At 38.3% G+C, this 23,095-nt stretch overlaps 2 protein-coding genes across 4 annotated transcripts; both read left to right on the forward strand.

The window, feature by feature from the left end:
- The first annotated feature begins 327 nt into the window (after window positions 1-327).
- LOC128369289 (multidrug and toxin extrusion protein 1-like) lies at window positions 328-9,068 on the forward strand. Of its 2 annotated transcripts, XM_053330300.1 has the most exons (16): window positions 328-548; window positions 2,656-2,757; window positions 2,882-2,950; window positions 3,179-3,327; window positions 4,443-4,485; window positions 4,639-4,683; window positions 4,783-4,880; window positions 5,009-5,106; window positions 5,733-5,914; window positions 6,053-6,161; window positions 6,805-6,880; window positions 7,281-7,350; window positions 7,444-7,576; window positions 7,692-7,786; window positions 7,893-7,956; window positions 8,036-9,068. In XM_053330300.1, the coding sequence occupies exons 1-16, from the start codon at window positions 384-386 to the stop codon at window positions 8,272-8,274; spliced, it is 1,737 nt and encodes a 578-aa protein (XP_053186275.1). In that variant the 5' UTR covers window positions 328-383; the 3' UTR covers window positions 8,275-9,068. The 2 variants fall into 2 exon arrangements, with proteins under 2 accessions (XP_053186275.1, XP_053186283.1); XM_053330308.1 differs by lacking the exons at window positions 2,656-2,757; window positions 2,882-2,950.
- A 1,112-nt stretch (window positions 9,069-10,180) lies between these two features.
- Window positions 10,181-22,575, forward strand: LOC128371687 (high-affinity choline transporter 1-like). 2 transcript variants are annotated; one of them, XM_053332075.1, is made up of 9 exons: window positions 10,181-10,302; window positions 13,073-13,280; window positions 14,442-14,555; window positions 15,778-15,933; window positions 16,024-16,172; window positions 17,122-17,265; window positions 19,671-19,824; window positions 21,471-21,688; window positions 21,867-22,575. In XM_053332075.1, the coding sequence occupies exons 2-9, from the start codon at window positions 13,097-13,099 to the stop codon at window positions 22,428-22,430; spliced, it is 1,683 nt and encodes a 560-aa protein (XP_053188050.1). In that variant the 5' UTR covers window positions 10,181-10,302; window positions 13,073-13,096; the 3' UTR covers window positions 22,431-22,575. The 2 variants fall into 2 exon arrangements, with proteins under 2 accessions (XP_053188050.1, XP_053188043.1); XM_053332068.1 differs by lacking the exon at window positions 10,181-10,302 and having other exon boundaries at window positions 12,887-13,280.
- Window positions 22,576-23,095: the final 520 nt, after the last annotated feature.

Consider the following 23,095-nt stretch of genomic DNA (forward strand, 5'->3'; position numbering starts at 1 on the left):
ATGTCCTTAAAAATGAACCTGGCTTTAGTGATAACCTTGATCAAACCCCCATGAGAAGTTTTAGCAATGGAGAGAATGGAGCTTAAATGACATTATTATACACACAGCACTCATACGAGATACAGTTTGTTCATGACGAAAGTTAGTAAACTGAGTCTCGAAATGAGTACATGAATGCATCACCAGGTCTATGACCGTGACGCCCCAAAACTACCGCTCGAGGTGGTTGGCTTGGAGGACGCCCTTTAAACCCACAGCAGCCCCACGTGTATAACCCCTCCTCTGGCTCCTCTACATGTGTATTCATCATATGACATTAGGTGTTATAGTTAGAGGGAGCGCACCCAGCAGTGTCTGTCAAGAGCGCTTTAGTTTGTACAATTATGGACGGTTCCAGTAAAACAGTAAAAGAGGATTCAAAACACGGTGAAGCTGCTGTTCACGGCCCCGGTGAAACGCGAGGCTCATGGCTGAAGCGCGTGTCAGGCTGTATCCCGCAGGTCTACCGCAATGAGCTGGTACAACTTTTCAAACTAGCGGGACCAGTGGTAAGACTGACGCACCAGAACGCCTCCAAGTCGTCTCTGTGTGTTATTTAACACCATAATGTATTTATATACATGTTTGTGTATATATTATAGTCCTCAAGTGTTAATGTGGACAGTGTTAAAGTCTCGTACTCCAGCACTTGGATTGGATTGCTGATTTTTAAGTCTTAACTTTGTGTTTACATTCACACTGAGTGCACAATGCCAAAGACTTATAAATAGCATCTCAATATTTAAACCATAGAGGAGGAATAAAAAGAGTTACAATTCACAAGCAGTTTCATCTTTTTTAGGGCAGGATTAACTCATCCATATCCTGCTCTCTGTGTATAGTGTATGTGTTATTAGTTTGTAAAAACCTTACAGATTTATGACAGATAGAGATTCAGATAATGCAGATTTATTGAAGACTTTTTACCATGGAAATACAACATTAAAGGGGACCTATTATGCTTTTCCTCATTTTATTTTGTCATATATAATTTTGCAATGTCAGGTGTAAATGTTAAATGTGGCCGAAGTGTCAAATAATGAGGTAAATATACATAGAAAGGATCCCTGTGAGCAAAAAGCTACTCTGAACACTCAATTTCCAACTTTTTTTCTACTTTGAGCAAAGCTGACATCACTTCGTGATAAATTTCTTCATCTGCTCCACATGCATATTCACTGCTCTGCTATGCTTACATTATGGCATTTTTACATTGCTTTTGGGATAGTCATGCCAAGCCCTGACTCCAGTTGAGCTGGCACACTGAGTCTTATTCCATTACATAGCAGGGCAAAGTGAAATAAGTAGTTTAGCTGTTGGAGGTGTGCTGGTTGTCTGCAACTCTTTCGGGATTGAGCAGTGTCGCGCAAAAGATCTTGGGATATGGGAGGCTGCGAAGCGTAGTAGCGATGTGTCCTCCAAAAAGAGGGAAAAGAGGGCTGCATTTGAAGGGTGCATTTGAAGGGTGCATTCGAAGGAGTCTTTGAATTGGGACAGCCTTTGTGCGGTGTTGTGACATAATCAACCTTCAAATGCGTCCTTCGAAGGATGCAGCCTCTGAATTGTGACACAGCTTCTATGCTGTTTCTATACTGACAGAGTCTGAACTGAGGAGCTGCATAAAGAGCCAAAATAAGATAAATAAGGAGTTTTTGAACTGTGAATCATACAAAGCTACTCTAGTGGAGTCCTAGAATAAAAATATAAAATTGGAAATTAACATAATAGACCCCCTTGAACTGAAATAAACTCAGGGCCTTGCTACAAGATGGGGCATCAATATTACGTATTAATGCAGGTGTCATCTTAAGACCCTTATCATTTCAGTTTATATCTTTCTTTTAGTGGTGCAGTAAGTTGTGTCAAACTAATTTGGAATTAAATAAACACCAACACCACTCATTTCATTATTGATGTAGGTGTGTCTTTCATATTCTTGATTAATTGAGTAGTTATTTGGTAAACAAACAAAAAAAAGTGAATCATTGTTTCCCAGAACACATAATGCAACCTAAAGTGTCAGTTATTTTGTCACAAGTGATAGTATACAACCCAAAAGATATTCAGCTGTCTAGAGTAGAAAAAATATTCACACTTAAGAAGCTGAAGCTCGTTACTTTTTGCATGTTTTCTTTAAAAATGATTCAGAATTATTAATGATTATTTATGAAAATAGTGGCTGATTTATTGTCAGTCGATTAGATGAATCATTTCAGCTCTAGAGGTATACCTTGTACTGGCTGTACACCTGTTTAATTACTCGGACTAAGTCACCTGTGTTATCACACATTCAGTTAAACTTGTCATCAGATGTATTGGTTTTAACTAATTATGTTCTTTTGTTATATATGATGACATTAAGGAAGCACCTCTCATTAACTGACTAATTTCTCTTGCTGGGTTAAGAATTTGTGCTGACTGTTTTGCACATTTCATTAATCTCAAACCATCAGAACTTTACAGAAAGTCGTGTAATTGTCCTTTAATGAAATTTGAGGATACTGACCTTTTGAACATAAAAGTTGTGTTTCATTTCTAAGATGTCCTATGTTTTTCTTTGTTATTTTTGCAGCAGAAAAAACAACAGAAGGTATTGTGTTTGTTTTTATACACCAGGTCATTTCCCAGTTGATGGTCTTCATGATCAGTTTCGTCAGCACAGTGTTTTGTGGTCACTTGGGGAAAACAGAACTTGCAGGAGTATCATTATCAATTGCGGTGAGGAAGCTGGCTCAAGTCCAATCTGTGTTCGTATTGTGTATCCAAGTCTGTCAGTTCAGGCATTTGAATCATCTGTCTGTTAATGTTTGATTTGTGTCTTCTTCTTCTTTTTAAATTACAGGTGGTTAACGTCACCGGTATTTCCATTGGCACTGGTTTGTCGTTAACTTGCGATACCCTCATATCTCAGGTAATATCCTCCACAAACGTTGTTCTTTCACTTTATTTATCTAGCCAAGACAAGCACAATCTCTACCACTGGGTTCTCATGTTGTCCTGGGGCCCCGTTACGAACAACTCAGCAATGAGCTTTTGTATCAAGTTAGTTTTCTTTGACCAGTCCAACCCTTGCTTATTGGTGTGATTTGGTGTTTTCTGACTCTGCTTATTTGAGTATCTGTCTACCTGTTTCATGTAGACGTATGGGAGCGGTAACATGAAGCGTGTGGGTGTGATTCTCCAGAGGGGGATTCTTATACTCCTGCTGGGCTGTTTCCCCTGCTGGGCCGTCCTCATCAACACTGAACCTCTCCTACTTGCTGTCAAACAGAGCCCAGAGGTCGCCAGGTCAGCCATCATTTAATCCACAAAACAACGCACAAATAAAGCATCTTAATCTGTGACACAGTTAAACATGTAGTCTTATTTATCTGACAATCTGTTTACACTTGTAGAAATGTAGAAATTGAGTGAGTTAGTTTGTTAGGGCACCTGTACATTAGATCTACATTAATATATATTTTAGCCACTTGGGGGCAGCAGAAACAAACTGTAAGCATTCATTTGGTCATGTCCATCTCCACCTGATGAAAGTCTAGAATACACTCTCCTTTTAGTTTTGATTTGGTTTCTATCAACTCCCGACTCTGCTGTTTGGTGCTGTGCAGGCAGTGTACAGTGGGATTTTATAGTTTTTGCTGAAAACAGCATCCTGCTGTGTCTGCAAATGACTATAAATGATGAAAAAGGATCAAAATATTATATCTTTGGCCATGAAATCAAAAGAATGAGGTAAAAGATGCTAAAGCACTCTGTGCTGTAAAGTCGAGGAGAACTGCCAAATAGTGTAGTAATTTTTTTATAGATTCATCACTGCTAGTGACAAATTTCACATGCATGTAGTCATTTGATCCATTGTTCATATAAAATTGTTGATTAATAAACACCTTCTAGGCAGCTGCATACAGTCTGCTCATCCTTACTGCCTGGACCAGCCATATTGATCAATTCCTACTGCTTTTTTTACATTTAACATTATTTAAAGCAATTAAATTATAGTCAGTTGAGGGTATTATTGATTCATTTAAGGAAGTTAATTACTTATTTATAAAGACAGATTATCAAAATGTTTGTTTGATAACTGCCTCCTACTTATGCAGCTATATTAGAAAAAACACATTTTGTTACATTGATAACACTAATTCTCCATCCAGTTCTTAGCTTTCAAGGATGTTGATCAGCTTGTCAGTCCAACTGTTTGGTTCATGTACTGGATAGCAGTTGCCATTAACTTTGGTGAGGACATTCACTGGTACCAGAAACAGAGGAAAAATCCTACTATCTCATAACCTCACATTTTATATACAGAAAATATATATCTACAGTATATATATATGTACTGCCATATGTTTCAGCGCCACAGTTTTACATGTATATTTGTCTGTTGTTTTTTTCCCATGAAGTATGTCCCAGCTGTATGTGATGATCTTCATGCCTGCTCTGCCAGTGAGTTTGCATTCTGGACACTGTGTATATAGATACCAGTAAAACAGACACAAAGTATTTACTTAATGCTTAATAATTGACTTTCAAATAGTCTCAAATCTGCTCATGTCAAACTCACACTGCTGCAATTTTGATTATGTTTTCCTTCTTCAGGCTGCTTTTATGTACCAGCTGCAAGGGAGGTATCTTCAAAATCAGGTGCAGTTTTGTGACGCATAGCCACTGATGTTAAATTAAAAAGACTGATGCTTAGTTATTAAAATTAACATTAATACAAGGTTGTGTTGTTTAATGCAGGGAATTATATGGCCTCAAGTAATAACTGGAGCTATTGGAAATATCTTCAATGCAATCATCAACTACGTCTTTCTCTATCATCTGGATTTGGGGGTCGCGTGAGTTTTCTTACATCATTATCATGTTAAAGTGTAGTCATTATTAATGCATTACAATCTGAATATTTCTCCAGTTTCTATTTCTCTGCTCTCTAAAACCTGCTGTTTTGTGTCTTTATTTCTTGTAGTGGGTCTGCAGCAGCCAATGCCATCTCACAGTATATGCTGGCTGTGATCCTCTTCATCTACATCTGTGCAAGGGGCCTGCACAAGGCCACATGGGGAGGTCAGTCACCTTTTCATCTTTAGCTGCATCATGAAATTGATTTCAAATGTGCGTTTTTGTTTTCTCTCTATCAGGTCGACTGTATTCATTTACTTATTCTGACCAGTCACTGCAGCTCATCTCTTTCATCAGTCAAGTTTGTGTTCTTTGATCATCGACATTCCAGTAATGTTTGACAAAATTAGTTACGCTCTATAACTGTGTAATGCTGTGTAGAGGAGAGGTTACCGTGTTGACGCAGCTGGACCGATTTATGGTTCACTCAAAAGGCCCATAATTTTTTCTAAAGGTTGTGTAAGACAAACAAGAATGTGCTAGCAGAACAGTCATTCTGGTCTTTTTCTGACTTGAGACAAAAGTTTGCATGATTAGTTATATATTTAGTGAGCACTTTAAATCTGGGCTCATTTTAAGCTCGTTTTATCATTTCTAAAACACACACACTCCATTTGAATAACTTAAAATCATGAAGTTTGATGGATGGATTTTGTCAAGCACACATCAATCCATTCTTACCTTTTATTGTGATTTCACTCAGTAAGGATAAACAAATGCTGCAGGATTAAATAAAAAAAGTAACATTGTGTTTTAAACACTTGCTAAACATACAGACTTTTGACCCACAGGTTGGTCACTGGACTGTCTGCAGGAGTGGGGACCCTTCGTCCAGCTTGCCATCCCCAGCATGCTCATGCTCTGTCTGGAGTGGTGGATGTTTGAGGTGGGAGGATTCCTGGCTGGTGTAACCAGTGAGGTAGAGCTGGGAGCTCAGTCCATAACATACGAGCTGGCAGTGGTAGCCTACATGGTAACTCCTCTTTATTACTCTTTGTGTCATGAATTACAAATTAATTACAAATTCTGACCTTCTAAAAATCACTAAGGAAAAGTAACTGATATGTACTTGTGGAAAGTACAGCCACTTCATCTTAATTTTTCTCCATAGTTCCCACTTGGATTCTCTGCTGCTGCCAGTGTACGGGTCGGGAACGCTCTTGGTGCAGGAAACATAGAGCAGGCCAAGTTGTCCTGCAAAGTTCCCATCATATGTGCATGTAAGAGACACGGCCTACATTACATGTCGCCTGCATTACATGTATAGAAAAGGTCTTTCCATGAGTGGTACAGTAGTAGTAATGGTTTCACTAAAAACATATTTGACACTTAAGGTCACACATGTCACATCAACACAGAAATTCTCTTAACACAATCATCATCACAGACAAGAAGTGAAGTACATTAAAACATATAAAATACATAGTAATACATGAGACATTGTGGTATTAATGCAAAAAAATTAAAAGGCTAACAGAATCAGGATTAAAATAGTGATTCAAACTAATTGATGGTGTGATTAGGACCTGCAGGTGTAAATGTCACCTCAAGGTGGCAGCTTTGTGCCAATGATAGAGTACACTATTATCAAACCTCAGGAACCTATTTTGTTTAAATTACTGTTATGTTTTGTCTCAGTTATGAAGATTTTTCTCATTTTCTAAATGTTAATTTTAAAGACTATGATTGTAATTCATGGCATGGATAATTAAGGAATTTAAGTTTTGATACATACAAATTGCTGCATTGATAATCACACTTTACATTTAAAATGTATTATTGAAACTAAAACATCCACAATTTTCACACATTTATCATCTTTGTTATTTAACTTTTTTTGTTTATTTCTTTCCCCCATTGCAGTCATCATTGCATGTTTTGTTGGGGCGATTCTCAGCATCAGCAGAAATGTAATTGGATACATTTTCACCTCAGAGCAGTGAGTAAAGTCTTTGATACAATAACCTTCACTTTCCTGCAATCTTTACTTGAGTCAGTATTAGTTATGCCACATTAAAACCTGTTAAGAGAGCTATTCATCCCATTTATGCAAGTCTGCCAAAAGTGAGACATCATAATCTTAAGCCATGATAAATAGAAACTTTAATCTCTTTTGAAAAAGATTTTGTTATAATGTCATGGCATATGACAGGTTACTTGTTTCACTCTGAGATTTGGTGAGAAGGTGCTGTTCCCATGCAGTATTTGTATTTATAAGTTGGCTTTAGATATTTTTTAGATGCAGGCACCTCACTAAGGTATTCACAGTTCTTCTAGTCCATCTCCTTGCCAGAACATATTTTACTTCCCATTGAGAAATCTATCTTCTTGTGTTTTAGAGACATTTTACAGAGGGTCGCTGACGTCATGCTGATATTTGGCTTCATGCATCTTGCTGATGCCGTTGCGGTGAGAAACAATTTCAGCAACAATTTCATGCTAGCAATCAGCATTTCGGGGCACAGTAAGTGATTTGAGTAAATGTGTGTTTGGTGTCCACAGGGAGTGACTGGAGGTGTTCTCAGAGGAGCAGGAAAACAGATGATTGGTGCTCTGTGTAATTTGGTGGGATATTATTTCATTGGTTTCCCTATTGGTGTGTCTCTAATGTTCGCAGCAAACATGGGCATTGTAGGTAAGAACCAACTAATTATATATTATAATATACATTAATACAATTTTTCTTGTCTCCTGCTTGACAAGTAACATTCAAGAAAGTCATTAAAACTCTTCTCTGATCTCTTTAAAAGGTCTTTGGACAGGACTTACCGTTTGTGTATTACTGCAGTCCATTTTCTTTGTGACATTTGTACACAAACTTGATTGGAAAAAGGCTGCTGAAGAGGTGCGAAGCCATTCAAAATTCAACTTTGTAAACTGTGCTTTGTCTTGAGGCAGAAATGAAACTGAAACATCACTTTGATACAATTTTTGGTGATGTCTCTGATCAGGCTCGTCGGAGAGCCGGAGTCCACGTCAAAGATGAAAAAGAGACGGTCAGGATGGAAAACATAGGTATGCACCAGCACGTTGACTGAAACATGCTTTGTGTTACAGTACGATGATAATACTAAAGACTTTCTTAAACCTCTAGACTCAAATCACAACCAGCCCCAGGTCAGTGCTACTGCCTCCAGTTGTGAGAGTGCTGAGGAGGACCACACATACGAGGATGTGCATAGTGCACAACAGAGTAAAACTGCTACTACAGTAGGAGATGTTCTCTCAGTAACACAGCTGGTTTTGCGGCGAGGTCTGACATTGCTGGTCATGGTCGTCATCCTTGTGGCTGGAATCGTCATCAATCCCTTCCTCACCAGGCTGTTGAAATGACTCCTCTGATGGTTTAGTGACATCAGTGAACCTAAAGGCTGTCAGGTTTGATAGCATAAAGCTCTGTTAAGCAATATTATATATAACACTGAATCACCTAGTAGTGTGAAAGGGTTACTGTGCTGTTGATCCCACTGAGGATCAACACCTCAGTCTGCAATTTTGCACAGCTTTTAGCCCACAGCCCTCTCATATAACTGGGCAGCCACTCTAGGACAGCAAGCTGAATTTAAAAGAGTCAAACATCTTGCAAGCCAAAGAGACAGGTGTGTTTTGAGGACCAAACCAGGGGCTACGTGCACATGATTGACCTTGGAGTGTTGCACTGATGAACAGGTAGCCAGACAGAGGGCTCTAATGGGATGCTCATGTCATTCTGTTCCTGTTGAATGTTTGTGTAATATGAGGCAGGTGTTGATAGTCTTTATATCAGTGCTTTTTTACTGTGATTTTGTTTTGGAGTCAACTTGTAACCCCTAGAGGTTGAGAGCTGCTTAATGCAACTTTAATGAACAGTCTGTTCAGACCTGCAGTGTTTCCTTTTAATGTTCAAACGTGCCTGAGCCAAGTGACAGTAAGGCGCTGTATGTCTTCATGTATGATGTATGAAGGTGTGTCATAGCTCAGCTCAGGTAGGATGAGAACGAGAACTGTTTTGATTTTAGAGGAACACTTTTAAGATGTTTTTCATTCTGTACTATGGGTAAGTAACTGCAGAAATGGAAATATTTCATAATGAGGCATATTCTTATCAGTGTAATTTTCTCATTATAAATAAATACATGATTGACATGTGCAGTTTATTTTATATACATATGTGTTTATAAAATGTACCTTCTATAATACTGAGATGGCAAAATTAAAGTAGCATTAATTGACTTCAGTATTGTTTTGGAAACTACTCTGAGTAGAAGTTTCTGAGAGAGTTGCTGTGACATCTTAATGGTAAGATTTGCAATATGAGTCTACCTAAACTATTAATCCTCTAAAATAGTGAGCATGTTTTGCTAAGATACTGATGCTGTTAACATGTCACAATATTCCAGACAACAAAACCTTTCAACATGTGACATGTATGTTAACCATCTTATCAAGGGGAAATATTGATCACATCTTTGCTCAAGGACCTTTAAGAGCAATCTCCAAATATGTAAAATAAAGAAACCATGCAAGAGTATGTGAATACTACAACAACAATACAACATTAATGTCTATATGTGTTCAAGGTGTGTTTTTAGATGTGTTTACAGCACCTATACCCTACTACAGGACACACTGGGAATCAAAAGGTTCACAAGACAAATTCACCACAAAGTAGCCACCAATGATTGTGTTTTACTTAACAGTTAACTGTTTAGTAACATTTGTTACTAGGTGATAGTAATCAAGTGTTTCTTTTCGATGTAATGGTTGGTGAATTACAAAAAGGATTAAACCCTACACTTTTCAGCAGTGAATTGAGAAAGTTAAATTTCCTTTTGATTCCCAAGAGTCCTTAAGTCTTTAGACCCTCTGGTGGATGATAAGTTTACCACTGAAGACCAGCAGAAGCTAATTGTCCCAGCTCAGTCATGCAGTGATTTAATGAAGGTTAATTAACTTGCCCTCAATTAGGGCTATAGATTAATCTACTGTTGCTGGTTACGCTCTAAATTAACATATGTCATTATTTTAACACCACAGTTGTAATGGCTTTCTCCATCAAACAGTCGATCATGTAAATGTAATAAAATGATGTCAGTCTTTGCTCTAACATGACCCTCTAACACAGGGCATGGAAAAAAACAAACTCTAACACGGGGCATGTGTGGACATCCGCGCACGCGCAGCTGGGGAAATAGTGTGGAAATTTTAACGGCTGTTTGATTGAATCATAAACTATAACCCGGACTACTGGCTTATCATATGTGTGTCGTAGTGGAAGTGTCACAGTGCAGTATGTCCAGTATCAACACATCAACTTCTCAGTAAGTGTTAAAACTACCAGAACAGCAGCAACGGTGGTGGGACTGCAGATGTTGGACTAATGTGAGTCAAAGTGATTAAAGTGTGACTATTAAGTGAGAGGTGCTCGGTGTTACGTCAGCAGGTGATAAGTGGTTAAGGGGAAAGTTAAGGGAGAGGCGTCTGTTTTGTTTAGTGTCTGTTTTTTCACCACTTGCTATTATGAAAATGTGTCAGACATCGCTGCAAAAAAGACTTAACCCTTTTTAAACTTTAAATTTACTTTCAGATTTGTGAAGCATGTATTTTGCCTATTAAACAGAAAAAGAGTGACATGTTTTTTTTCCATCCAAGACCACTTTAGACCAGATTTTTTCATTCAAAAAAATTGACAGCTTAAAGTAAAGTGTTCAAAAAGCATTGGCATGACCCTTTTTTCTGTTTTCATGAGTAGAATAAGGGTTCACAATCAAAAATTTGTAAGTGAGTTTAATCGCCATAAAGGCTTTTGCATCACTGACACTCTTTCTCAATTGTAAGTGATGAAAAACGGAGAAGCAGCTGCTGGATATCATGTAAATACTTCCCTTATAACTTCCCCTTAACCCCGGATCAGAAGCTGACCTCAGTCTCTAATTGCTTTAAAGTAACATTACGCAGTTATTATTACAGTAGGCTATCACATGTGATGCTTTAGTGGTACTTTAGTTAAGTGGTGGTGTTTTATCTTTACTAATCTGCTAATTATTTTCTCTTTGAATAGATATATTGTTTGGTCTATTTAGTACTAAATACAAACCCAACCCCCAAAGATGTGCAAATATATTTAATGTTGTGGTTTTGGGACTTGATTACAGTATTTCCACTTCATGTAGGCTCTATGTCAACATATTGTGTAATTTACCTTTCGTCTTTGACCCATTGTCATTGAACCTCAGTAATACAAATGTTTTCAAGCTGTTATCTCTATGACCTTTAAATATATAGATTTAGTAGCAAAATCAGGAGTGTTTAACATTGTCTGGAATAAAAGTAATTTAAAAAAGCTTGAGCAGAAACATAAATGTGAAGCAAAGACAGATAAAATCTTGGTTCTGGACAAGGGGAACTTGGCTTATTTCTTGACAAACTTGGCAAATTGAAGTATACACCAGTAATATTGGTACCTCAGGTAAATTCAGGAGTGCTTACATCATGGTATCCAGGTTTATTACCATGACCTCTTTCAGACAAATGACCAGGGCCGGACTGGGACTATTTGACAAATGTTTGACTTTCTTTAGTCAATTCAAACCAAATCAGTACACTGGTTAATCCCAGGTCATGACAATTCAGATAAGACCTAGGAGAGATGCATAACAATGAACCAACAGGATATAAATGGGCTGAGAGGACAACAGCACAACAAACGAGGACAAGAGCAAAAACAATCACAGACAGCATTGATCGTTTTGACCTTCTTCAGATTTTGTCTGTAATTGATTTGTTGTCCTGACATAGTCACCACAGAGTAGTCTAATGAAGTTGCTGGTGGAGGTGAACAAAATTCAAGCTGTGCTTAGAGCAAGACTGTTGTCTCCATTGGTACCACGACAAACCGGCGAATGTGGGTCCGGAACTGAACCAACCACAAACATTGGACAAGCTTTCTGGGAAACAGTAAAGCATTTTGACAATAAAGAGTGGATGACACTTTTTTTCGCAACAAACTCCAGTGAAGACATTGGTCCATGTCGAAAGAGATATCCCCACCAAGTACTATTACGAGAAAGGATGGCATTTAGTTATTTTGTAAGCTGTGTTTGATCATAATTTGTGGTGAATGTTACCCAGCAGTGGGTTTTATTATCATTTTCTGTGCTGCCATCGTTGCACCACGGTGTAACGTAATCTTATTGATCAGTTTTCACCTGGCTGAGGACCGAGGTGGCCACCTCTTCCTTCGAGAGGTAAGTGAAAAAACATGCTAACACAGAATAAAATTCATCATCACAGCGCAACACCATAGCTTATGAATGAGCTGTGTAGTTAGCCATAAGAGGCATTCAACAACACATATAAACACCACTGGACAACAAAATGGAATTTAGTATCTGTGAACTATTGACCATTGACTACATTTGAAATTGTGATGATTAGCCAACCTAAAAACAAAAAAAGTGAGCCATTATTAGCCAACTTAAAACTTCTAATGTCTTATTCTTCTCATTTCAATTTTATTTCAATATCAAAAGTTTTTTATGCTTGCTTGCTCTGTGTTCACATAATTAGTGATGGAGCATAATCCCTCAAGCTGTGGCGACTCAACCAGCATCATCAACTTGTCTTAATTCATTCAGGATGGTGGTTGAGAATGCCCTTGGGTGGTGGCTTGCAATACTAAATATTTTGTCCTTAAAATAATGTTTAAAAATCATATAAGATATTTGTACTTAGCTGAACTGTTTTCTAGAAGGCTCATCCATGGCTTCAATCCTGGACCCACATTCATCAGTTTGTTGTGGTACCAAGAGAGACAACAGTTGCCATTGAAGAAATTCTGAGAGCTCATCTTTGCAACATCCTCGCAGCAACATCTGTTAGTTTCATCGATGAATTCTGTTTGGCTCATTCCAAGCACAGCTTGAATTTTATTTACCTCCATCATCAACTTCAGGGATCGGGGATTAATGACTTAGTCTTCAATGACTTGGTTTGAAATGAAAAAAAGAGGGGACCAAGGTTATTTAACCAATGTTTAACACTGGTTAAATAACCTTGGTCCGACCCATGTCATTGGTCTGAAAGGGGTTCTTGTGACCTTTGTTCTTGCAGTATCTGTATTTGTCATTCATTCAATCTACCTGCTTGTCAGTGTGTTCCATAATAGTTGAACGCCATGGTTCTGAACATCCCTGGTGTGGTTGTGGTGGTGCTGTTCTACATCCTTATTCTGGGAACAGGAGTGTGGGCTGCCCAAAGGTCCAGAAAGGCTGAGAAGAAGAGCCATGGAAACAGGACCGAAGTGGTGCTCCTCGGAGGCAGAAATATCAGCTTGGCTGTTGGGATTTTCACCATGACTGGTAAGTTTAGCCCAAAAATTCATCTTAACCATAAATAGATTAGTAGTTATATCAGCTATTGGTATTACACTTTTTTAAAATCATGTTATCTCAAGATCCATTTAATTATCCCATTATTTCAAGATAACAGTTCTTTTCTTGTGCCAAAAGGTTAATTATCTTATTATCTGGAGAAAAGGCCCTCAAGACAACATTTTGTAATGTTTTCTAAATAATGAGATCATGCCTAAACAGATTAGAGATTGTATCTAAAGCAGTCATTTAAAAACGTAAGCCTGGCTGCATCTTTATAGACAGTTGCAACTGAGTAATGGACATCCTGTGGATATTGTTAATTTCCTTTGGGCTAAATGATGAATGAGAGGACAGAACAGTTGGACTACATGTTACTAAACATATGGATACAGATGCACCATGTACAGTGCATCTGGGTATATAGGTTATTTTATTATTTTCATTGTTTGTGTGCATAAAATCAGTCTACAATTGCTTCCTACAATAGTACATGCTTTATGGACAGAATTCACATACGGTTATGGTGTGGTTATCTTGGGCCAGTTTTGCACAAGCAGTACCAGGCAGCTTAAAAATAACAAGTTCTCAAGGCCAAGTTTGGTTATGTCATCGCTTTCATTCCAACTTCTCTGGAAAACTACTGTTGCGCATGTTGCAATTTTAACTGCTGCGGGTAGACTGACTTCAACACCAACATCATGTAGTGTGTGTGTGTGTGTGTGGGGGGGGGGGGGGGGGGGGCATCTGCAGCATCACAGAAACTGTCTAGTTGAAATCAGCAGTTGTTCCATTCCCATTGCTGATGGCAGTGACTCATTTTGACTCGATGCCTGTTTGATTCTCTTTTGCATATAAACATGAATCTAAACTGGAATCTAAGAAATTAAAAGCAGTCCGCAAAACAGTTTCAACAGAATATTAGGAAGATGATTAAAATGCATTTATCTGAAATTTGAAAAACAAACAAAATATGCACAATAGCTCCTCCCAATGAAGCTCCTCCATTAATTGTGAAGTTTTATGCAGTTCTATAAGTCTGTTGATCAATAAGTATTGGAATATCTATAAGAATATTAGCTTTAAAGTAATATAAAATGTATCATGACCATAACTGTGAGTGTCTATGTGTGTATCATTCTTCTGCAGCTACATGGGTTGGTGGTGGTTTTATCCTGGGTGTGGCAGAGGCGGTGTCCTCTCCTAAAATGGGTTTAATATGGGCCCTTATGCCCATACAATACTCAGTGTCATTCATAATAGGTAAGTCAAGTCATACACAAAATACATATAGTGCATAAGTATAGAGAAATTTAGAGAGTCAATAAATAAATGTTTTAGTTTATAGTAGACACAGTTTTTTTTATAGTAGACACAATTCAGACACTGGTTTTTATTTTTACATTATTATGAGGTTATGCCAGATTATATTTATGCAACAAAATGTTCTTAATTCCCCACTTTTTCATATAAATTGTTTAATCCAGGTTGTCACAGTTGTTCAGCTCTTCTCATACACTCACACACTGACATAGATTCAGATTCAGATTCAGCTTTATTTATCCCTGTGGGGCAATTCAGTTTCTACGAGCCCAGACATCACATAAACAGACAGTAAACAACAACATTCGCTTCCACACAACAACATCAGAGCGAGCGACAAATGACCAGAGGGGAAATAAAATACAATACTACACAATACGATATTAAATACAGCTGAGTAAGAAACAGCTGAATAAAGTGCTTGAGAATATTGCACAAGAATGCAAATGCAATGCAAAGTGCAAGTGCAAAATGAAGTTCCAGGGCTTTTTGCACATAAAAAATATACAAAGGACTGTGCCAGAACTCAGGAAAAGAAAAAGAAATCTTATTCTGCATTAAGCAGCTGAATGGCAGAAGGAATGAATGAACTGGAGTAGCGGTTTGTCTTTCTGTGAGGGGGCAGGTAACTCCACCCTGACGTCATTAATGTGAATTCTTTAGAAAGAGCATGCTCACTGTTGATGATACTTACTGCTTTCTGGAGGACTCAACGCTCCCAGAGAGAGTTTAGATCGATCAACTTCACTCCAATCATTTTTGAGCAGACTTTGACCACACTGCCAAGAGAATTTTTGTCTTTTACAGACAAACCGCCAAACCAGCAAACAAAGGAAAAAGCCACCCTCTCTCTCACTGTGGCTCGTGTAATCTTCATTTCCTGAATGTGGTTCATATTTTATCTCTTAAGATAATTCAAATTTACTAAACCGCTACAGTCAAATGTAGAACAGTGTAAACAATGAGGAATTTGTTTTGGTGAGCTTGGTGTGCCGGATATATCAGCAACTTCCAGTCCTCTGTGCCCATAATATCGAACAACTCAGGGACACGGTGCAGACTGTAGAACACAAAGTAGAACTTTTAATATATTTTTTCATTAACATCCCATTTTCCACAGCTTTCCATGAAGCATTTGTTCATTTCTCATCCCCTGCACTAGGTGGTCTTTTCTTTGCCAAGCCAATGAGGGACAAGAGGTATATTACCATGATGGACCCATTCCAGATAAAGTATGGCAAAGTACTGAGTGGTGCTCTGGTGCTGCCTGCTCTACTGGCAGATGTGCTGTGGGTGTCTTGCACCCTGCTTGGCTTGGGTAAATGTGCATACTTACCAAATAAAGACACAATTTCCTTCAGCGGATTCAGTTAAAGCATTTAAATGTGTCTGCGGTTTTGTCTAACAGGAGCGACGATGAGCGTGATACTGGACTTGCCTTACTCCTACTCTGCATGGATCTCATCAGCCGTGGCCATCATCTACACTTTGTTAGGAGGCCTTTATTCAGTGGCCTACACTGACATCATCCAGCTCTCTCTAGTGTTCTTCAGTCTGGTAAATTACTATACCATCTACTACTTCCACATGTGCTTATTGTAAAGACATACAGTATCTGCAGATGTGTATGTTGACATCTAGTTTAGAGCCACCACACAGCATGCATTATATCTTAATAGTAGTTCTACAGAAACAACATAAGAATGTTTTTTGTATTTTCATGTAATGGGATCAAATATAACAAAGTCTCAAAAGCTGTTTTTGAGGTGTGTTGATTCTTAAGAACTAGCAGTTTTTGCAAAAATGTTAAAGAGAGTAAAGTCACTGATTGTTGTTGTTCAGTTACTGTTTTGTGTGTGTTTTAAGTGGGTTGGACACCAAGACCAAATTTCCTGAAACAAAATGTGGTTCTCAGGAAGTTGAGTGTTTAAATTCATAAGAGAAAAAAATGGTCAAGGGCAGGTCAAATTTCATAGGGTGATACTAAAACTGCTGAATGGCATCAAGATAAACTTGATGATGTTAAGAGTTTGATACATTAGTAACATTACTGAAAGCACACAAACAACCAAAACAAATACAGCAGTCCTTGGTACCAGTCACACACATATCATGTTACTGGTTTGATTCCAACTGGGAACCAGTGATGCATGTCTTGAAGAGGAACTTGATTTCTTCTCATATTAACAGTCTGTCTCCATTGTTGACTGTTGACGGCAAAATGATTAAAAAAAACCCCAAAGAAATTACCACAACTGAGTTAATCATGCTGGCAGCTAAACTGCACATCACCTCAGGGGAACATGATCCTCAGAAAACTTCTCAAGACAGTGAAATATTTCAAGTTCACCCCTTTTAAACCATGACTTGTGCCAATCAGCAATTTTACGTTTGGTGTGTAAAAACAATGGATTGAATATAAGGTGATGTTTATATTTTGCCATGTGACAAACTGTCTTCTTGGGAGAAGGGACTGTGGTCTGACGATCTCATTATCTGTTTGCAGTGGTTGTGTATCCCTTTCCTTCTGCTCAACCCCAATTCTACAAACATCGCCCAGACAGCTTTTAACTATACATTCCAAGAACCCTGGGTCGGCACTCTGGAGTGGGACGACGCCTGGAGGTGGATTGATGACTTCTTGATGCTGGTGAGCTTAATATTTATCAGCAAATTTAATTCACTTACAAGATTTTAAAGACATAGACTTGTTCTTTTCCTGGTTCCATTCATAAGCTTAGACTGATCATCACTGCAGTTGCGGTACATGTGTTTTCAAGAAACCATATTTCCCCAGCGAGAAGTCCAGTAACATTTCAAATGCTCCACAAATAAATACATTGAAAATTAGTATAACTTATCCCTACCACGGTTAAAATAAGCTATGGTTCCAAAATAATGCCACAGGTATAACAGAAAGCTAGTTACTGATCTGATGTACATAGACAAAGTTTCCAGCTACCAGGTTACTGCAGTTCATTTCACTTTTTTGTTAGATTTCCTGCATAACCTGATTTCTCCCAGTTACATGCATCTGTGTTTTTGTACTATAAATATACTCATTAACATATACTCTGCCTTTTGTGAGGCAAGACGTACCATTGACCTCTAACCAAACAAAGGAAAGGAAAGGACTCTACTTTGAATTTTATCAGTTAAAATTGTTTCAGCTCACTGAGTTTATGTCTAATCACTAAAGTTAATGCTTCTAATGGCTGAACACAGGCAGATGCAGAAAGTGGGACAGCCCTGGTCAAAGCAGGCTTTGCTAGTTTAATTGGCAAGTTTACAGTTGGCAGCATGAAGACAGTCGAAACAGACAGACCCAAAGATCAAAAGCAGCCGGGTGGTCATGAAGGCAGATGTAAGCAGACAGAACTGGACTGAGACTGGAAACCTTAACGAACATCGATAATCTTGCAGCTTTAGCTGGCCAAAATACTTTATGGTAGGGCGTGATTAAGGAGTTGGGGAATTTCAGTAGCCGTGGCTGGTGAGAAAAACTGGCTATTGGTGAACCTGTGACTTGTTTTGGTCTATTGGTAGATAAGAGACTGACTGCTCTATTTTCATGGCAAGCAGCACTTATCCCAGTTTGATGTATTCCTGACCTTGAAACACACTTTGAATGCCATTTTGGTTTCCACACAGAGTACTGTTGGGGGAAGAAGTTCAAACAGATAGAAGGTCATGTTTACCAAATTGTGGATATTTTGATACAAATTGGCACTGAAAATAGACATCTGTGAACCATGTCCATGTGTTGCACAATGTCAATCTGCTGACAGTTTCATCATTTTATCAACAATAGCAGAATAAATATTAAAAGTCTACTACAGTAACAGATTAATACCTGAAAGGAGGAATTTTAATCAAGGAGTCTGCAATCATTTATAAAGGAATGTGTAGTGATGAATCAGTTCATTAAGTCTCTGCAGCATCTGAAGTATGGTGATAAATCTGCACAGTTTGGTCTCATTTGAACCAAAGCATTACAGATTAACTCCATTCCAGATATAATATCACCAACTTTAGGCACAATACCAGACTAATAAATATCTGTCTATGTTAGATTCACTGCTATCTTAACTGCCTTGAGGGACAAATGAGTGAGATTACTTTTTTTTTTGTTTAGGGGAGAGGAACATTTATTTTGTATGTTACTTTGCTAAATAAAAAACAATGCTTAAATTCAGCAGTTTGACTTCATGTCCCATTTATTGTTACCTTATTAAGTTTATAGAGTTAGGTGAACACAGGAGGACGCTTGGTTACACTATTCTATGCACCTGAAATTATACCTGCCCCCAGACACACCTGGTGGAGATCTGCACCTCTTCTTAGTGCAGGGTTAAGGTTAGGGTTACTTTTTTAAAGCAAAAGTGATGTTTCACATGTTACTGTTGACATTAATTATGGTACAAACACTGTTGTGTAACTGCAAGTACTAAATGAGTGATTAGAGTAGAATTGTAGAATTGTGTCTGAGAAGTGGCGGATTGATGCGATCATATAAACAGCCACACAACATTTTTAAATGATTTATTTCTGCTGTACAAATTGTACAAATCAACCTACTCTAACCTCCTCCATCTGTCTGTCTGAGGCGCTGTTGTCATGCGTCACTATGATTGGCTCAGCTATTTTAAAGCTCACAGAGAAAGTGTATTTATTAACCACCACACTTGTTGATCTCTTTTCCACTTCACTCAGCCGTTTTGCTCTGTGCTGCAGTACATACATGAACCAAAGTATTGCAATTGGAGATGCCCACGCAATCCCTGAGCCCAACTCACTCTGTGCTCTTTCCATTGTGCTTACACGGTTAAAATAGACCCTAAATCAGCTGTCTGTGAACATCAGATCAAAATGTCAGTAGACAAAGATCAAGTAGGATATTCATTATATTTTAGAGGTTTAAGTTGTTTTTTTAAGACACTAAAATATTTGATGATTTTCAGCTATGAAATAAATGTAATTTAGTTTGTTTGAAAATTGTGTTAAACATAGTCAACATGCATCTTCCTCTTCCCCTCTGCCCTTTTTTTCCCCCAGGGTCTCGGTAGTCTTTCATTTCAGTCCTTCCACCAGAGGACGCTGTCTGCCTCCTCATCGGTAACAGCTCAGATGACCTGCTACGCTGCTGCAATTGTCATTGCCATACTGGGAATCCCCCCTGTCTTAGTTGGAGCTGTTGCCGCTTCCACAGGTGGGAATTGAGTTGGAAGTGACCGATCTTTAATAAAGTCACTTACATCATGGACGTGACCAATTGTTGCTCTTTGACCTAACTGTCAGCCATTTTTGCAACATGTCGGAGAAAACAGCACGTGTGCCCTTCGTATATTACCAAGAATTAATATGACAAAGGGCAATTTATTTTAAGCACTGTGGGAGGTAAGACATTTCTCTCCCTTGGGCCTTCCTGCAGCAATACAAACACAGATTCATGTTGCGCCAGACGTGCATTACTATTGCAAACTGAACTCGAGTCACTTAGTGGTGGTGCCAAACTCTCATATGACAAGATACCACTCATTTCTGCCCTTTCTGTGTCTCTGATATACAACAACACAGATAGAGAACTCAGTGCTTATCTCCTGACATCTGTGATAAACAGAGTTCCATGTCATAACAACAAACCTTACTGATAACTCATATTTTAATACTTATGTACTTGATACTTCCTAAATAGCATGTATAATATAAATAATAGGTAATCTATTGTAGATTATGCTTAAAGGATACACAGATATTGTTGGGTGAATTTTAATAGAGAGGGTTTTCCATGTATTTGACTTGAAAAGTTAATACAATTTTCATATTTGGACAAAATACATTTTGCCTGGTTCTTCTTTTTTAAACATTTTTGTCAAATGTGATTATTGGTCACTTTATTTGAACTAATAACTGAATGCAAAATCCCAGGGCTCCTGTGATTGGAGCCCATTTTAGATAGATAGATAGATAGATGCTTCTTTAATGTATTTACTGCTTCACTGATTACCAATTTATGCTGCTCCTGAAACAAAATACACACAATATTCTTATTAAATGAATTGTAATATTCAAAAAAAAACAGTTATTCAGTTTAATGTTACTCACATAACACATTATGTTTACCCTTGAGGTCTAGCAAGTATACTGAATGCATTCGCTTTCTCATAAAGCATTAACAAATGTTTCCTAAAAGTTTGTCACCTGCATCGTGTACGTCAGTGTCCACTAGCTTGCAGAGTTCTTCTTCCGTGCCTTTGGTGGCCCATTGCTGTGAATCTTGGCACATATCCACCAAATGTAGATTATTGGAATAGTGTGAAACCATTGGCAGGACTGCGTATCGTGTCAGCCAAGTAAAACGAGGCCCAACTCATAAAGAAACTGCTCCATAGCTCTGCTAAAGGTCAAAAACTCCACAATCAATCAAATGTCTACGCCTGATGTGAAGGCAGTTAGATCTTTCTACAAGAGTGTTATGTTTTTTGGTTCACTCCCAGGTTTCAGCAGGCATACATTTACTGTGAAAAATACATTAACCAATACATTAAAGGAAAGTACCTGAAAGTACCTACCTACATTATTAGCTTTTTTGTTGATAATTGAAGGCTATGACTAATACTTATGGCAAAGATTAGCCAGTTGCTAAAAGTACAGTACTGATGATCAGATCAGTGCTGCAAATTGGTACGTAAATGGGGGTAATTCTGGGAGTAAAGAATTTATTTAGCATTTACCATAAATTAAAATCACTCACCCTGTTCTTCTGCCAAATAGAGCCAAGGTTTCTGTAGAAGTGCTGTGTGAATCCAGTATTCTCCTAATACTCCTCCTCCTCCTGTTATTTCTTTTGTCCAGACTGGAACCAGACACTCTACGGTTCTCCAGCTCCATATATGCGCGGTGACCAGAGTTTGGTCCTGCCTCTGACCCTACAATACCTCACTCCTTCTTACATTTCAATCATCGGAATCGGAGCTGTGGCTGCTGCAGTTATGTCATCCATGGACTCTGCCCTGTTGTCTGCAACCTCTGTTTTCTCTTCAAACATCTACAAAAATATCCTGCGTAAAAAGGTAAGGATTCAAAGATGTGGATGGTGGGGGCTCAGGGACCAACTCAGTGACTTCCCTGTCAATTTCCAATTGGTATCAGATGAAAAATGTAAAAGAAACAAATCACTTTTTTAAAAAAAAGCATAGGTACATAAATGAATAATAAAGTGTCTCATTTTGTATGACTCCATATCCTTAGGCATCAGACCATGAAATGAAGTGGGTGATGCGGATCACAGTGGTCGTTGTGGGTCTGGCTGGGACTTCCATAACATTCTACACCAACAGCACCCTGGTCCTCTGGATTCTTGGAGCAGATGTATCCTATACCCTTATATTCCCCCATTTGGTCTCTGTGCTCTTCTTTAAAGTAACAAATGGCTACGGTGCCACAGCGGGTTATGTCGTAGGGCTGACTGTAAGGATTTTGTTGGGAGAAAGTGCTGTAGGTCTTCCTGTCATTCTTCAGCTTCCAGGTTGCACATTGGAAGATGGCATCTATGTCCAGAAATCCCCCATCAGGACAATTTCCATGCTCTGCACTTTGGTAACCATCTTGGTTTTTTCCTTTCTGACTTTTTTCACATTCAACCATGGCCTGTTGCCTGAGAGGTGGGACGTTTTCAAAGTAAAACGTAATGTGACTGTGTCACCAGTGGATGCCGTCACACAGAACCTCAAAGAGGAAGCTGGAAGTAAGACAGAATGTGACGAAACCAGACAAGGAGTTGCGTTACAGCCAATGTTGCAGAATGCTTTGTAACCATTTGTTTTTCCTTTTGTTGCCGGCCTTCATTCAATTATGATCTTAACAATTGTGTATAGAAACTGTGAGTTATAGTTGTCTTATTTTAACCTGCCTAACAAACTTCCAATGGTTGCAAATGAGGTATTTCACATTCCTTAACATGTTGGTTTTTCCTGCATATCTACATGTTATGTCTAACCACTGTTTCTTGGAAACAAGTTACTATGAAAAAATGATCATATGCTGACAGGGGGATATATACCATGCCTGTTGTATAGTGTTTCTGAAATCATTTTAAAATGGAGTCTTTGCTTTGGATTTAATGAGATCCAAATCAATTAATCAAACTACAGCTACACAGACATAGAATATGACATGCATATGACTGCTCTGTGTGTAGTTTCTCTTGCTGACATTGACTGATTTGGTCTATGCCTTCAAACTGCGATATTCCTGTATAAAGGAAAGCCACAATAGGCTTATGACTCAGTAGTAACTTTGTTCCTGACATTTATTCAGTTGGTCTTCTGTGGAACTAAGTCTACCTACATCTATTTAAGTGGTTATATTCATAACATATTTTCTGCACAGCCGGCAGTTTGTGGGTCAGATCACGTTTGGGTGGTTGACACATTTACTGACATTTACTCAGCTGTTTCTGTGGTACTGGACGAACGAAT

The sequence above is a fragment of the Scomber japonicus genome, chromosome 2, assembly GCF_027409825.1.
Source record: "Scomber japonicus isolate fScoJap1 chromosome 2, fScoJap1.pri, whole genome shotgun sequence".
Classification (NCBI taxonomy): domain Eukaryota; kingdom Metazoa; phylum Chordata; class Actinopteri; order Scombriformes; family Scombridae; genus Scomber; species Scomber japonicus.

Bases quoted from the DNA above. Each gene is read 5' to 3' on its own strand.
- LOC128371687 (XM_053332075.1), top strand. From the start codon at position 13,097: ATGGTTCTGAACATCCCTGGTGTGGTTGTGGTGGTGCTGTTCTACATC. The intron at 19,825-21,470 runs GTGGGAATTGAG...TCTTTTGTCCAG, and splicing joins AGCTGTTGCCGCTTCCACAG to ACTGGAACCAGACACTCTAC. The intron at 21,689-21,866 runs GTAAGGATTCAA...CCATATCCTTAG, and splicing joins AAAATATCCTGCGTAAAAAG to GCATCAGACCATGAAATGAA.
- LOC128369289 (XM_053330300.1), top strand. From the start codon at position 384: ATGGACGGTTCCAGTAAAACAGTAAAAGAGGATTCAAAACACGGTGAA. The intron at 7,351-7,443 runs GTGAGAAACAAT...TGGTGTCCACAG, and splicing joins ATCTTGCTGATGCCGTTGCG to GGAGTGACTGGAGGTGTTCT. The intron at 7,577-7,691 runs GTAAGAACCAAC...TCTCTTTAAAAG, and splicing joins AGCAAACATGGGCATTGTAG to GTCTTTGGACAGGACTTACC.